General features: G+C 43.6%; 1 protein-coding gene across 1 annotated transcript in view; it reads left to right on the top strand.

Annotated features, from left to right (window-relative positions):
• Nucleotides 1-1,592: 1,592 nt before the first annotated feature.
• Nucleotides 1,593-14,611, top strand: part of MAOA (monoamine oxidase A) — a 28,873-nt gene continuing 15,854 nt past the window's right edge. Inside the window, exons 1-4 of the mRNA XM_081908992.1 lie at nt 1,593-1,643; nt 1,678-1,762; nt 12,746-12,840; nt 13,108-13,245. Of these exons, the coding sequence (XP_081765118.1) occupies nt 1,717-1,762; nt 12,746-12,840; nt 13,108-13,245 (279 nt within the window). The 5' untranslated portion in view covers nt 1,593-1,643; nt 1,678-1,716. The remainder of the gene's footprint in view (nt 1,644-1,677; nt 1,763-12,745; nt 12,841-13,107; nt 13,246-14,611) is intronic.

The following is a 14,611-nucleotide window of genomic DNA, read 5'->3' on the forward strand; positions in this document are numbered from 1 at the left end:
CACAGGTAGCATTTGGAGGATGCAAAACAAGCAAAAATGTAGACACAAGTCCTTCTAAAACATCCAAAATTGAGAAGAACTCCGTGACAACATCACAGTGATGCTGCTGACAGTACAAAGTTCCCCGTCTAACACTGTTGCAGAATTTGAAACTATTATTAACTGATACAGTTAAAATATAAACCAGTATACATAAATACAAGTGTAAATGTTGCAAACATAGCTACATTATTGAGGGAGTGGGTGGGCTCAGTGACATACTATTGTCCTCATACTCTTGGGCTCTCAACACCTTTCCATGGTTAACTTGCTCTGAAATGATGTTATTGGCATCTACAGTTGTTCCAGCTCTATGGTTCTTTGGTTCTCTGATTATGTATTTAACAACTGTCAATATATTATGTGAACTCAGGCATTCATTTTACACCTGTCTCCTGATTGCACAGAGGGTATATTCTTGCTTTGCTTCACCACAGTCACTTTGCCAATATTGAATGAGCATTTGAACCCATAAAAGGGGGGGAAGTACAGCGCCACTTTTTATGATAGGTAGAATAAAGCTGATTCTGTCAGTTCTCATCAAGTTGCTTATCTATTTGTGGCATTTACTAGCAGTTTGAGCTTGGCCTTACTTCTCACTCTGCAAAAGAACTTTGAACATACTTAAAAGTAAATCATCACATCATAATAAATCTTGCAAAGGAAAACGGTTATCAATATCTCATTGATGTTGCAAACGATGGCCTTCGAAAGATAAGGAGATCATGCTTTAAAGAAAAATAGGTGGGCCTCTGAAAAGCTGATCCGATTCAAAGGACTGATATTCTGACAGCCAACAGCAAAAGATTCCTGCATTGCAGGGGGTTGGACTAGATGACCCTTGTGGTCCCGCCCAACCCTATGATCCTATGATAATAAGAATAGTTGGTGTGGGCGCTCCTTGACCTGCCTACCAATTATATACCACTGATATATAATTTTATGGAGTAATACCATAAACTTATATATCAGTGGAAAGATAATTCAATAAAGAATGTAATGCAACAAGGTTTGTTCCATTATCTGTATTCTATCAAAAGATATAGCCAAATAACCAGAAATAGGAGTGTTAAGAGAGCCAAGCATCTTGTTTTGGCTGTGATGACTCATAACACCACTTTTTTCTTTTCTTTTTAGTAATACCATAAAATTATATATTAATGGAAAGATAATTTAATGAACAATGTAATGCAATAACTTTTATGAACGATTATTTATTACAACATAAATAAGGAGGGCATTTCTCAGTGTGTTATTATTAATAATAAAAAAGGGGTGTTAGGAGCCATCAGACCTCAGAAATACACTTTCTCCAAAAGCATTCTACGATTTTGCCCACTAGTGTACAGAGGCTGGGCTGATCTCGCCAGTTTGGGGACTTCGCCCTCTTCCTTTCCCGAGAAGGGCCTGTCTGGCCAAGAGCAGCGCAACGCCCCGCCCCCTTCCCCGCGCCCTCCCCTTGGGCACCAACCTTCTGCCCTGATTGGCGGCGCCGGCGAGGGGGCGGGGCGTCATAGAGGGAGACCCAGCTGGGAAGTTCCCAGGGCTGCCGCCGTGGCCGCTTTGCCCGAGTGGAGAAGCCCGGCGCGGGCGCGGCGCTGACAGGACGGGAGGCGCGCGAGGAGGCTGGCGGCGCCCGGAGCTGCGAAGGGCACAGCAGCAGCAGCAGCAGCAGCCATGAGCCTCGACTGCGACGTGGTGGTGGTCGGCGCGGGCATCTCAGGTGGGTGAGCTTCCCCGCTCTTTGCCCGCCCGGGTGACCCTTGTGAGGAAACCGGCCTGGCGGTGCTGCGGGAGGCGAGGGCGGGGAAAGGGTCGCGGGAGACCGGCTGGGCGCGTTGGGGACAGTGGTGGCCCCGCCGGGAAAGGCGTCCGGGGTGAGGCGAGCTCGTGAGAGGAACTTGGTGGCGGAGGCTCCGGAGGCGCCTGGCCCCCGGCGGACAGGGACTCTGGCCCCGCCCCCTGTGAAGTCTGCCCAGGGCCCCCCGAGGCTCGGCGCTGGCTGCCTGTCGCGGACGGAGCCGGCTTCTGCTCGGGGTCAGAAGGCTGGTCACGCCGCGCGCCCCCCACTCCCTTGGGGCTCGGGGTCCGGAGGAGCCACAGGGGTTTTGTCAGGCAGTTTGGCGACTGCACCGCGAGATGGAAGTTCTTGCGAGCCGAGAGAGTGCAAGGGGGTTTCGTTTTCGCAGTGTTTCGTTGGTTCGTTTCTTGTCCCGCCGCGATCGGCTTTACTCTGGTCTGCTTTGAATCCAGGAGCTTGCTCTGCCCATCCCCGCCCAGCGCGCTTTGCACCCAGACTGATCATAGCAGCAGTGAGAGGAAGGCTTTCGCCAAAGAGGAGAGGGCAGGACCTGAGCAGGTGCTAGGGAAGACTTTCTCACGATGAGATGCTGTGATCCATTGTGTGTGTGTGTTTAAAAGCCTTCACTGACGGATAACGAAAGCAATACATTGAGCCGCCCCTTTAAAATACATACACACAAATTACCAAAACTGTTGACTTGCAGCGTTGCTCCCAGGAAAGCTGCTGGCACCTGTTCAGTTCCTCTTCTGTTTCTTTTCGCACCTGACCTGAGGCAGACACTGATATGGAATACTTATATCTCACCCAAGGGGGTTGGCATTTTTGTGGGCAATCCTACATGTGCCTACTCTCAGAAGTACGTCCCACTCAGTTTGGCAGTACAGTTATAGTTGATTGGCAGGTCTTGTGCAAAACACATACACTAGACTAGACTAGACACGTGCATTAAGGAAACTTACAGGAAAATGCACTGGAAAGTGTGAGGTAGCACTTGTTTTGACACAGCCATTGAACAAATCAGAATCAATGCTCTTTAAATAGCTGGTATCATCTAATTCCCATGCAAACAAGTCTGGATGGATGCTCAGTTAACAGGTTGTTTGAAAGCACAGTGCTTACCCCTGTTGCACAATATGTGCTCCCCAGCTACTGTGTGTTACATTAAAATTAATTCCCTTGGACACTTCAAACACATGGCGTCTTTTTTTGAGAATCACTCGTGTGCTAGAAATATAACAATGGAAGAACTATAACCCACTTACTTGCCTTATAACAAAGAGACATGCTCCCTGCAGGCGCTAACAGTTCTGTCCTGTTTAACAAGCCTGCACTTGCAGAAATATAATCCAGCTCTTGTATTACATTTTCAAGGATGTTCAAAAACGAATGTTGTCCCAAAGTGAACGCCCATGCCATTCAGACCCTATGTAGTGTTTTTACAGAATGGCAACATGGGCGTTTTCAAAGCAAATAATATACATATACATAGGAGGAGGAGCCTTTGCTACAGCCTGGAATTGTAAAATTAAGATCACAAAACACATCTATAGGAAAGTAGTATATAAACAGAATAAGGAAGGCCATGAGTCTGTGTACAAATACCAGGAAGTACGCCCTACTGAATTTCTTCTGAACTTACTTCAGAGTTTGCATGCACAATTAGGCTACACTCTTGCACACACTTGCCTCAGAAGTAAGTGCCTTTTGAATTTTGAAGGGAGGGGGTGCTTTTGAGGAAGTCTTCCTAGCATAGGGGTGCAAAGCTTCCTTTATTTAGCTGTTTCACTTTTTTTCTTCCAATGCTTCAGATTAGAAAAGAAAGGATGTGTTAGCTAAGGGAGCAAACACGCATAGTGCCAGCCTTGTTCCTGTTTTTCAGTAGCAGTTGGCTGTATCATATTGCTTTCTTGGATGCTTGCCACAGCGAGAGCATGTGGAAAACCTTTGATTGACCTCTCTCCAAGCCTCTATCTCAGGAAGCTACCAAAAATCAGACAGAGCCCTTCAGACTGAGAGCAGCATTATTATTCTAAATTAAAGGACAGAGGTCTCTTATTAAATAACAGTGGGAGTGGTGCTTATTTGTAGCTAGAACATGGCTGCTGAATTTGTTTTCAGGGCCCAGATCTCATGTGGAGTAAGAATAAAGGTGGTGCCTCTAAGCACCCTAAGAAGGTGCTTTCTACATAGTCCAAATGAATAGCTACAGCCAGCCCCAAAACAACAGGTTTTAAGGCTGTAGGGTTTACAGAGCATAACTTTGAACAACCTGGAGTCCCAGTCCACTTCATCTGAGAAATTTAGCATGCAAATCTCATGGATGGTAATAGGCAACCACACTTAAATGAACATAAAAGGGGGCCTGTTAGATCAGGCCAGTGGCCCATCTAAGTCCATCATCCTGTTCTCAAAGTGGCCAGCCCATGGGAAGCCCACAAGTAGGAGCTGAGTGCAACAGTACCCTCCAAAGCTGTTATTCCCAGCAACTTGTATTCCGAGGCAGTGGAGGTAGAACATAGCCATTGTGGCTAGTAGCTTTATCCTCCATGAATCTGTTTAATCCTCTTCTAAAGAGAGTGCAGTGGTACCTTGGGTTAAGTACAGTGGTACCTCGGGTTAAGTACTTAATTTGTTCTGGAGGTCCGTTCTTAACCTGAAACTGTTCTTAACCTGAAGCACCACTTTAGTTAATGGGGCCTCCTGCTGCTGCTGCGCCGCTGGAGCACAATTTCCGTTCTCATCCTGAAGCAAAGTTCTTAACTCGAGGTACTATTTCTGGGTTAGCGGAGTCTGTAACCTGAAGCGTATGTAACTCGAGGTACAACTGTATAAGCGCTTGGCTTATTATTTGATTTTTGGCTTCCTCCCCCACATGGTGCTTGCCATTCCCGCGACCCCCACCCAATCTAGTTGAGTGAAGTTCCACACCTACATCAGCAATGTCACACCCATTCATCTGGATAGAATAAGGCAGGATGTGCAAACAAAAAGTACAATATCCCATCCTGTTGATGTTGGTATCTTACAGCAGCAGAGCAATGCTTTATTAGAATTAGAAGTAACCTGTTTTGAAGCAGGGTGAGGTCCAAGTTCCATGTTATAATGGGAGATCTGTTGTTTTGTTAAATGCAGCTGGGGGAGCAGGGAATGCTAATTTGATCAGGAATGCTAATTTGATCAGGAAGTGGTGCCTTTTCCAGGTTAATATTGCTCCATGCTGGGGGGGGTGTAGGGGGATGGGGGAGAAATATAAGTCCCTTATTTTCATGTCTGAATTTTTATTCAAGACAGAGCAAATGCCATGTGTATGTGATATAAATTGGAAGATCAGTTCAGGGGCATGGGTTAAATACCTCAAGCCCTTTCTATTTATCTCCAATCAGATTAGTACCTCTGCTCTTCCATGGCTGACTTTTTTTTATTAAAAAAAAAAAAGCTTGGGAATCAGCTAATCATGCATCTTTCAGCCTAGCCTGTAGTTTGGCCTTGGGATAAGAATTCAGCCTTCTTTGTCATTTATGTCCCATAATTTCATTATTACTCTATGCTGTATTTTTATGGCAGCAATTATAAGTTCAGTGAACTGATGAAGGTCTTGAGACACACAGTACCAAAGATGGCCCCAGCCGTGAAGACTTACAATCTAACATCTCAGTCTCTAAGCACATTTCACATGACCCTCCCCATGAACCTGGAGATGAGTATTTCAAATCACTTTTGAACATTCATCCATCAGAAGGGAGTTCCAGATTTGTTAGGGGCCAGGACCAAAAAAGCTTTGTCTTAATTGTCCTTTCCACTACATGGGGTGCAGAGCCATCTCACCCACTCCCTCCAGCATCCCCATACATCCCGTTAAGAGAACCAGCTGAGGTGCTTAATTAATAATAGTAAAAAACCCCTTCTCTCCAAGCATTACATATTTCCGAGAGTTCTTATCTGCCTGCTGTACATTTTATTCATGTATTTTGTGTGCTAGTTTGTGTTGGTGCAAGGGAAAATAAATGCATATAGAAAGGAGAATTCCCTGGATGCCAAGATCCAAGTTTGGGGCAAGTACCCTTGGGTGAGAGAACCCAAAAAAGTTTAAAAATCACAAAATGTGTAAAACCTATGCATGCTAATTAGGGTTGTTTTTTAAAAAACAACAACAACACAAGGAATCTCCATAAAAATATACAAATAAAACAAAAAAAAATACCAGGGATAAGCACCAGGAAATAGGTGCTGCCTATTTATTTATTAAAATACATACATTTATATTTTGCTTTTTGAAAATAAAGTGTTTTGGCCACTCATATCCTTATTACTGGAAACCCTTACAGCAAACTTGGCTATTGTTAGTAACTCTATATTACAGATGGGGGAGGTGAACTAAGAGCGAAGATGTGTGGCTTGCCTAAGACCAATTCATGACTGAGGTGAAATCTGAACTAGGTACTTCTGACCTCATAACATTGGCCACTAACCACAGATCTTAATAAAATGCATCAACTGGGAACTTGTATTGATCTCTGATGGGATATTGGATGATAGTATTCCTATCATTCATGTATCCCAACTTGAGTTGGGTGGTGGTATTGATTATTTCCACAGTACAAATAAAATGGAGGTGAATACTGGGAAATGTTTCAATAATTTTTCCTAGTTCTGATCCTGCAGCATCAGCTTGAGTCAAATGTTATATAGCAGATCAAAGTACAGAGGAAGTTAATACAGGCCACTTCCCTGAATAATATTGGAGAAGAAGGATCTGAATGCATTTGTGGGCTGCTTTAATCATGGTCAGGATTCTGTGATCTTGTATTTGTTCTAGGGGTTATAATGGAAGTATGTAAGCAACATCAAAAAGAACCCTGCAGTCAGGTATATCTCTAAGTAAATTTAAGACATAGGAAACTAAGCTATGTTCATAATAAGCATCATCTCATTTAGTACAGAGGACTCTGAATATAGTAGTAAGTGGTTTGTTGCTTGGAACATCAAAAACATGTTGCCAAGAAAAGTGGCTTCTCAAATTTGCTGGTAGCAGTGGGAAATGAAAGTGCTTCCTATCATCTTTATCTATCAAACATGACCAAGTAGTTGAGAAGAAAAAAACTGAATCCTATTCCATTTCATAGAATTGCTCATCCAGCTAAATCATGATTTTAACTAGTTTTCAAATATATGAAAACAGAAAATATAGGTGTGCTTTGTGAATTCTGCAATGACAGCATCTGCAAATATCATATATGCTTTGCAGACAGGAAAAATACTCTGGGGTAGAAAATACAGACTATAGTTCCAAACATTTGCTCTAAGCTTGGGAGAAAGCATAGCCATGTGGGAGGGCGGTGGAGGGAGAGAAAGAGAGAGAGAGAGGAAGGAAGGAAGGAAGGAAGGAAGGAAGGAAGGAAGGAAGGAAGGAAGGAAGGGGAAGAAGCTTCATTTTCTTCCTCATGGAGGTAAGGGAAAGTGACCTAGTTTAGGAACAGAACATACCCCTTATACACTAGCTAGCTCTCATGCATTGCTATGTTTGACTGCAATTTCCCACAATATCAAAGTCATCTTGATAGAATACCAACAACTTTATTTACTATGCAATTACTTTTGTGTGATAAACATGCTGCCTATGGTCTTTGGGCTATCCACAGTGTCTGTTCATCCTCATGACTGGTTTATCACTGGGAATTACCGTATTTTTCACTCTATAGGACGCACTTTTTCCCCTCCAAAAATTGAGGGGAAATGTGTGTGCATCCTATAGAGTGAATGCAGGCTGCGCAGCTAAGCCCAAAGGCAGAACAGGGAGACGGAGCGCTGTGGAGCGCTCCGTCTTGCTGTTCGAGCTTGGGGGTGCCTACGCGGCAAAGCCTCTCCAGGGCAGCGGGATGAAGGCACCCCGCTGCCCTGGAGAGGCTAGCAAGGCTGTTCCCAAGCCAGAACAGCGAGACGGAGGGCTCCGTCTCGCTCTTCTAGCTTGGGGACAGCTGTGCGCAAAGCCTCTCCAGGGCAGCAGGGTGCCTTCACCCTGCTGCCCTGGAGAGGGTATCAAGGCTCTTCCCAAGCCAGAACAGCGAGACGGAGGGCTCCATCTCGCTCTTCTAGCTTGGGGATGGCTGTGCGCAAAGGAAGGCTGTTCCCAAGCCAGAACAGCGAGACGGAGGGCTCTGTCTCGCTCTTCTAGCTTGGGGATGGCTGCGCGCAAAGGTTATAGGGATCTTTAAGGCTGGCGGTGGGGGAAAGCAGCGCTTCTCCCCACCACCAGTCCCACAAGCTCGGGTGAATGCACCTTGAACGCACCTTGTTTTAGAGGGGGAGAACAAGAAATTTTTTTCCCCTGTTCTCCCCCTCCTATGGTCTGGTGCGTCCTATGGTCCGGTATAATCCTAAAAAGAAAGGGATTTTGACTATTGGTGGCTACCTAAAGATGCATTGGAAAAACAAGTCTAGGCCATGCATTTCAGTAAGCTGCTCTAACAAAATACCATTAAAACACAACTGCATATTGGAAAAGGGAAGAATGGGCAGGAAAGTTTATCCCTGGGGGGATTTTAAAAGTATTATCTGGCCCATATTGGCAGCTCCACATTTTACTTGGCACAGAGATTCCTGTTTGACTAATGAGAGCTGAAGTTAAGATGGGCCATTGCCAGATTTCATTTCTCAGTTGTGTGTAAGAATAATTAGATTCCCCATCGAGGAAGCAGTGAAAGTAAATCATGGCAAAAGTGCATCATTATGGTGGAGCTCTAATGTAATAAAGATACATCGATAATTAGCCTTATTTACCACTAACTGATGTGGACAGTGAATAAGAAAGGAGAAATGTTGGGAAATAAATGCACAAATAAAATGCAAAGACAAGACCATAAAGGGATTTTCTGTGCTTACTGTTCAGTGTTAACTAGCAAGGTGACTGCTCTAATAGGCCAATAACTTTTTTTTAATGCACCACGATAACCATAATCTCATGGAGGATGCTTGTGTTATCATTCTAGCATAAAGCTCATATTCGTGACTTATTTCTTTAGCTGTTCATTACTTTAGCAGTTTAAAAAAAATCTTGCTTAATTAGTAAAGAACTACACAGGAAAATCATATAAACCACCTTCCTCCTTTCTTAGAAGTAACCATTGATTTTATTTATTTAACAAAATCTATATGCTGCTCGATTCCAGGGAGGCGGAGGCGGCTCGGCGGGTGGAAGGGAGGATGTGCATGCATGCTCCAACAGCCCCGACACATGGAGGGGCCAGGCACCCTACCCCTCCTTCCCTCTCCACAGGCCCAGGGTCAGGGCATGCTCAGCATCCCTAAGCTGACCACAAGAAGAAGGAGGCACTGCTAGCACCCTAGCCCCTAAGGCCTGACCAGGTGCAGCTTGCCTCCCCACGGCTCTGAGTCTCCTCCCACCTGCACAGTGGGAGCCCCAGCAGCCAACACAGTCCTTGGTGGGTTAATCCTCTCCCCCCAGAGCTGGTGGAGAGGAGTGCTACATGATGTTTCAATGTATATTATGCACGCCTTTCGGTTAGTGTCCCATGCACATCATATATGAATAAGTGTTTTGACTTCCTTCTTGTCGACTTGCACCTTGCTACATCTCTACAGGCTTTGACATAAATAAATACATTTAGAACAATTTCTAGCTGAGAGATACCTGCACATATTAAATAGTTATTGTGAGGAGTATTGCAACAACAGCCCAAGTTTCACATGTTTGGATCTGTTGAGTTGGTTCCAGTAGGGAGCCTTGCAAATGGAATGCAGTTAACTAACAGTTTACACATGTTTTTTAAAAGTAATGCTAAGATAAAGCCCTCAGTCTATAGCTTGTTTACACAAGAGAAGTCAATTTAATGTGAATGGGGTTGCTACAGACCATATTCTGGTCTGCAGCCAAATGGATAGTTTCTACTTAGCACTCACGGTTCTTCACACACTTAGGATTTGTTGGTGATGAGAACAAGCAGCTCTTGTAGAATTTTGCTGATGTTTTGTTTTGACTTTTAGCTAAATTTGGGGGCAGCTGGGAAGAACTGGCTTGTAATCTTTAGCCTGACATTGGTTTATTTACCTTTTTATCATACTGGATCATAGCACAAATTGTATATATATCGCTGTGCATCTGTGTTTGGATGCAATGAGATTGAGGGCTTTTTCTAAAAGTAGGTCAGTTCTGGTGCTGAATGTGGCAGTTGCAGTTTAGTGTCTTCAAATGCACTGTAGAATCAAACTGGGATGCAGGTCCCCCCCCCTTTTTGTAGCACCTCCAAGCTTGAGTTGAGTTGCTATGGAAACGCCTGGGCAAACTGTTCAAGTGGCTATGACTTTTTTACCCTGACCAAATAATAAGCAGACTCTACTTTGCTAGGAGCTTGCGAATAAGTCAAATTTGTGATAGTAATGTTTTGTTGTGACTTTTGGGTGGAAAGGCTTAATTTTGTCAGAAAATGCCAAGGTCTATAATAAATTGTAATGGCATGAAGGTTTCTGAAACTAGGACTTTGTTTGGAAGACATGAGGGATACAGCTGAGTACTGTTCACCACTGCTGGTGAAGGAAGGAAGGAAGGAAGGAAGGAAGGAAGGAAGGAAGGAAGGAAGGAAGGAAGGAAGGAAGGAAGGAAGGAAGGAATCCAATCCCGCCGTTCCTCCTGAAGTTACCCAGGGTGCCAAACACACAATTAAAGCATCTAAAATTCCAACACAGTTGCAGACTGAGAACTATCTGTGCTAAAAAGTCATGTTGAAAGAAGAAGGGGTTGTATTCAGTGCAGTGCTTGCCTTCTCTCCCCCTCTTGGTGGTCTACAGCAATGTGCAGCATTGGGAAGCCAGGAGAGCAGTGCAACCCCAGTTGCACAGCCCCACTGGCCACTACTGGGAGGGGTAATGGTAAAATGCACCTCTCTCTGTAGCCAGACTCTACATGGTTGTCACCTGCTGTGTCCAGCTGCATTGGAATACTTGGAACTCTGCAAAAGAGAAACACTGTGGCAGGCAAATTAATTTGGAAACAGAAAAAGAGCTGGCGGGGAAAGGATAAAGCCCCATCCTCCTCTCTTCCTGCTCATCCACTCCTGAAGCTGCTTTTTGATTTTAAAGAAACATCACATGCACCTGTTTCTCATGTGTAGCTTGCTCCCCTCCCCTTCAAAGTTGGAGTCTTTGTTCTCCATGGAAAAGGCAAAGTAGTGTCTTACTACTTGGAGTCTCCAAGAACTAGTGAGATTCTGGAACAGAGGAAAATAAGTGGCATAAGGATAAAATTCCAAAATTGCTTGCTCGGTTTTCCTGTTTAGAACTCTGGGTTGTTGTAAGACTGCACTGTGTCACATGAGCCTGAGGTCCTTTCTAGGTTTGTGATGCTAAGCCTTGAGACTAGACATATGGGGCTCCAAAGAGCTTTTCCTTCCCTCCTCTGTGCTAGCTGATAGTACAGAGAGCCAATTGCTGGATTACATATAAGACTGGCAGTACACCTATTTCCTTCCTCAGATTGTTGGGAGCACTGAGACCTGCACATATTAAATTTGTGTACTTCCTCCTCACTCATAGTATATTCCTAGCTAATATATGGCTAGTTAACACTTTGCATATCCAGCCATTTTTGTATTTAAGAAGGTTTTTGTATTTTGAGGGGTTCTTTGTGTTACTTAGCTCTATCCACATGCAGTTATACATTTAAAAAGGGGGAAAAATTAAACCCAGTTCGAGGGTGTCCATTTGCACATTGCCCAAAGGGAGAATATGCACCATAAAAGGGGGGGGGGAGAGTAGGGCAGAAATTTGCATTAAATGTGCATTTGCCAGATTTTATTTGTAGGTACAAATTTAGAAATAATTGCTAGAATTTAAATTTAACTGCAGGCAAAACAATTTATTTCACTTTGAGATTACCCCAAAAGAGTTCATTTAATTTGTTTCTCACCTCCCGATCAAATGAACTGTTCAATAATTTTGCCCGGCATCATTAGGTCAACCATCTTAGGTTCATCATCCACAACTGCAGTGTGTGTGTGTTACGAGGTGGCCAGGGGATGGCGGTCTTTTGGGTTTTTTTCCTTCCTTAATCTAAACCCCAAAAGGCAAGCTGGGAGCTCAGCAACAGGTGTTCCCAAACCACAAATGACCTGGGAATTGGAAAATAACCCTCCTGGGTTCATAGGTAGCAGCCTTTTCTTTTTCCACATTTTATGGAAATGAAAGTACTGTAAGGGTACATCATTCTGCCAGGTTGATTTCCATTTTCCAGGGACAATCCAGATTGCTTCCCTTTGGGCATCTTGCAGCACAATCCTAGAATACCTGCTCTGTAACAAACACCATGGACTTCAGTGGGACATAACTATGACTGCAGTCTTATATACACTTACTTAGTTTAAGTAAATTCAATGGGACTTACTTCTTAGGAGGTGTGTGTGTGTGTATCTATATCTATCTATATCTAAGTGGTTTCAATAAAAACATTAACATTCAACATTTCATAAAATTCCTAAAAACCAGATTAAAATGACATACAAACTGAATGCTACTGTATGTCACAAATCAAACTGAGTAGTGTATAAAATGGAAAATTAAAATTAAAAATTAACTGAGTCCAGGAAAGTTTGGGTAAACATAAAGGATTCTAAGATGTGTTTAAAGGTCATTACTGTCTCCACCTCAAAGAGTTGTTCTGTTTGCACTTATTCAAGAAACTTCTCCTCCCCTCCTACTCCCCCTCCCTCCATGCACCCCACTCCCCAAACCTCTACTGGGGTTTCCCTGACCCTCTGGAGAAGATGCAGGAGGCTTGAGAGGACAGGGAGGAGAGGAGGTCCTTGCATGAAAGGAGCAACTTTGTTGGAGACAACCCAGTACTTTTTAATGGTAGAGGAAATAAAATAAAATACTGTTTTGTCTTTGTTTTAGGTCTGTCGGCAGCTAAGTTGTTGTCTGAATCTGGAGTTAATGTTGTGGTTTTAGAGGCTCGTGACAGAGTTGGAGGACGGACTTTCACAGTTAGGGTAAGAAACAAGTAGCCAATAACCATATTTTATGTAAATGTAGCATATGACATTCTTGAAAGAGGGTGCCAATTCTGCTAAAGGTTGTGCTTAATCACAAAGTTGTGTAGAACACATAACTGTGGTTCTAAGTTTGCATGTGTGAATTAGGCCTAATTCTGAGGTGGATCTTTGTTTGCTGCTATGAAACATAAGCACTTCCTGGTTCTTCCAGTGTGGAACATTCAGTAGGTTCTGTTATTCCTGCATTTTTTCCTCTTTTGACAGAACAAGCAAGTAAACTATGTAGATGTTGGTGGAGCCTACGTGGGACCTACCCAGAACCGAATTCTGCGCCTGGCTAAAGAGCTTGGCATAGAAACATACAAAGTAAATGTAAAGGAGAGAGTTATCCTGCATACAAATGTAAGAATTACATTTTCTACATCTCCTTTTGGCAGCAGTGTGCACAGGAAAACATTTGATGCATTGTAATATGAAGGACATAGATCTCTTTTCTGTTTGTTTATTGACAGTTGAGTGGAAATGTTTCTTATGCATTCTTTTTCTAATACAGTGGTACCTTGGGTTAAGAACTTAATTCGTTCCGGAGGTCCGTTCTTAACCTGAAACTGTTCTTCACCTGAGGTACCACTTTAGCTAATGGGGCCTCCTGCTGCCACCGCACCGCTGCCACGCGATTTCTGTTCTCATCCTGAAGCAAAGTTCTTAACCCAAGGTACTATTTCTGGGTTAGCAGAGTCTGTAACCTGAAGCGTCTGTAACCCGAGGTACCACTGTAATGGATCACATGGATGATCCATGAAGCACTGCTGAGTGAAGACAATTGATCAGGACTTAATAGATTCAGGAACCTGAAGATTTGCAGAACAATTTTTTTATTGCCCTCCAACAAAAAAAACCCCAAACTCGAAAACACTCATAAGAACATAAGACAAACTTGCTGTGTCCTGCCAGTGGCCCATCTAGTCCAGTTTCCTGTTCTCACAGTAGCCAACCAGATGGCAATGGGAAGCCTGCAAGTAGGATCCAAGTGCAAGAGCACTTTCCCCTCTTGTGCCTTCCAACAACAAGCATTCAGAAGCAGAATGCCTCCAACCATAGAGGCAGGGCATAGCCATCCTGACTAGCTGCCACTGGTAGCCTTTACCTCTATAAAACCTCCATGCATTTGTTTAATCCAGGCATAGGCAAACTCGGCCCTCCAGATGTTTTGGGACTTCAACTCCCATCATCCCTGACCACTGGTCCCGTTAGCTAGGGATGATGGGAGTTGTAGTCCCAAAACATCTGGAGGGCTGAATTTGCCTATGCCTGGTTTAATCCTCCTTTAAAGCCATCTAAGTTGTTCACCATTACTGCCTCCTGCTGTAGCAAATTGCATAGTTCAACTTTGCTCTGTGTAAAGAAATATTTCCTTTTGTCTGTTCTGAATCCTCCAGCATTCAGCTTCTTTGGACAACCACAGATTTTAGTGCTATGAGTTCTCGTGTTTCCAACAAAGCAAAAATGTCCCATCTTGGTTTTAGAAATTAAAGAGAATGCTTATCAGTGGAAATGCTTTCTGTGGAGGAACTGTCTCTTCATTCCATAAAACACAATCTTTAAAAAAAAATTGAATAATTAAATGACAATTACTAATAGCAGCAGAAATCCAGGTTCTCACTCCTCCAAACAGCCACTGAAATAATAGGGCTGTAACTAGTCACCTAAAAGTAGGAGGGTTTGGGGTTGGGAGAAAGAGTGTGTCAGTTTAATTCTTGTTTCCTTA

The sequence above is a fragment of the Podarcis melisellensis genome (assembly GCF_964234715.1).
Source record: "Podarcis melisellensis genome assembly, chromosome: 4".
Taxonomy (NCBI): domain Eukaryota; kingdom Metazoa; phylum Chordata; class Lepidosauria; order Squamata; family Lacertidae; genus Podarcis; species Podarcis melisellensis.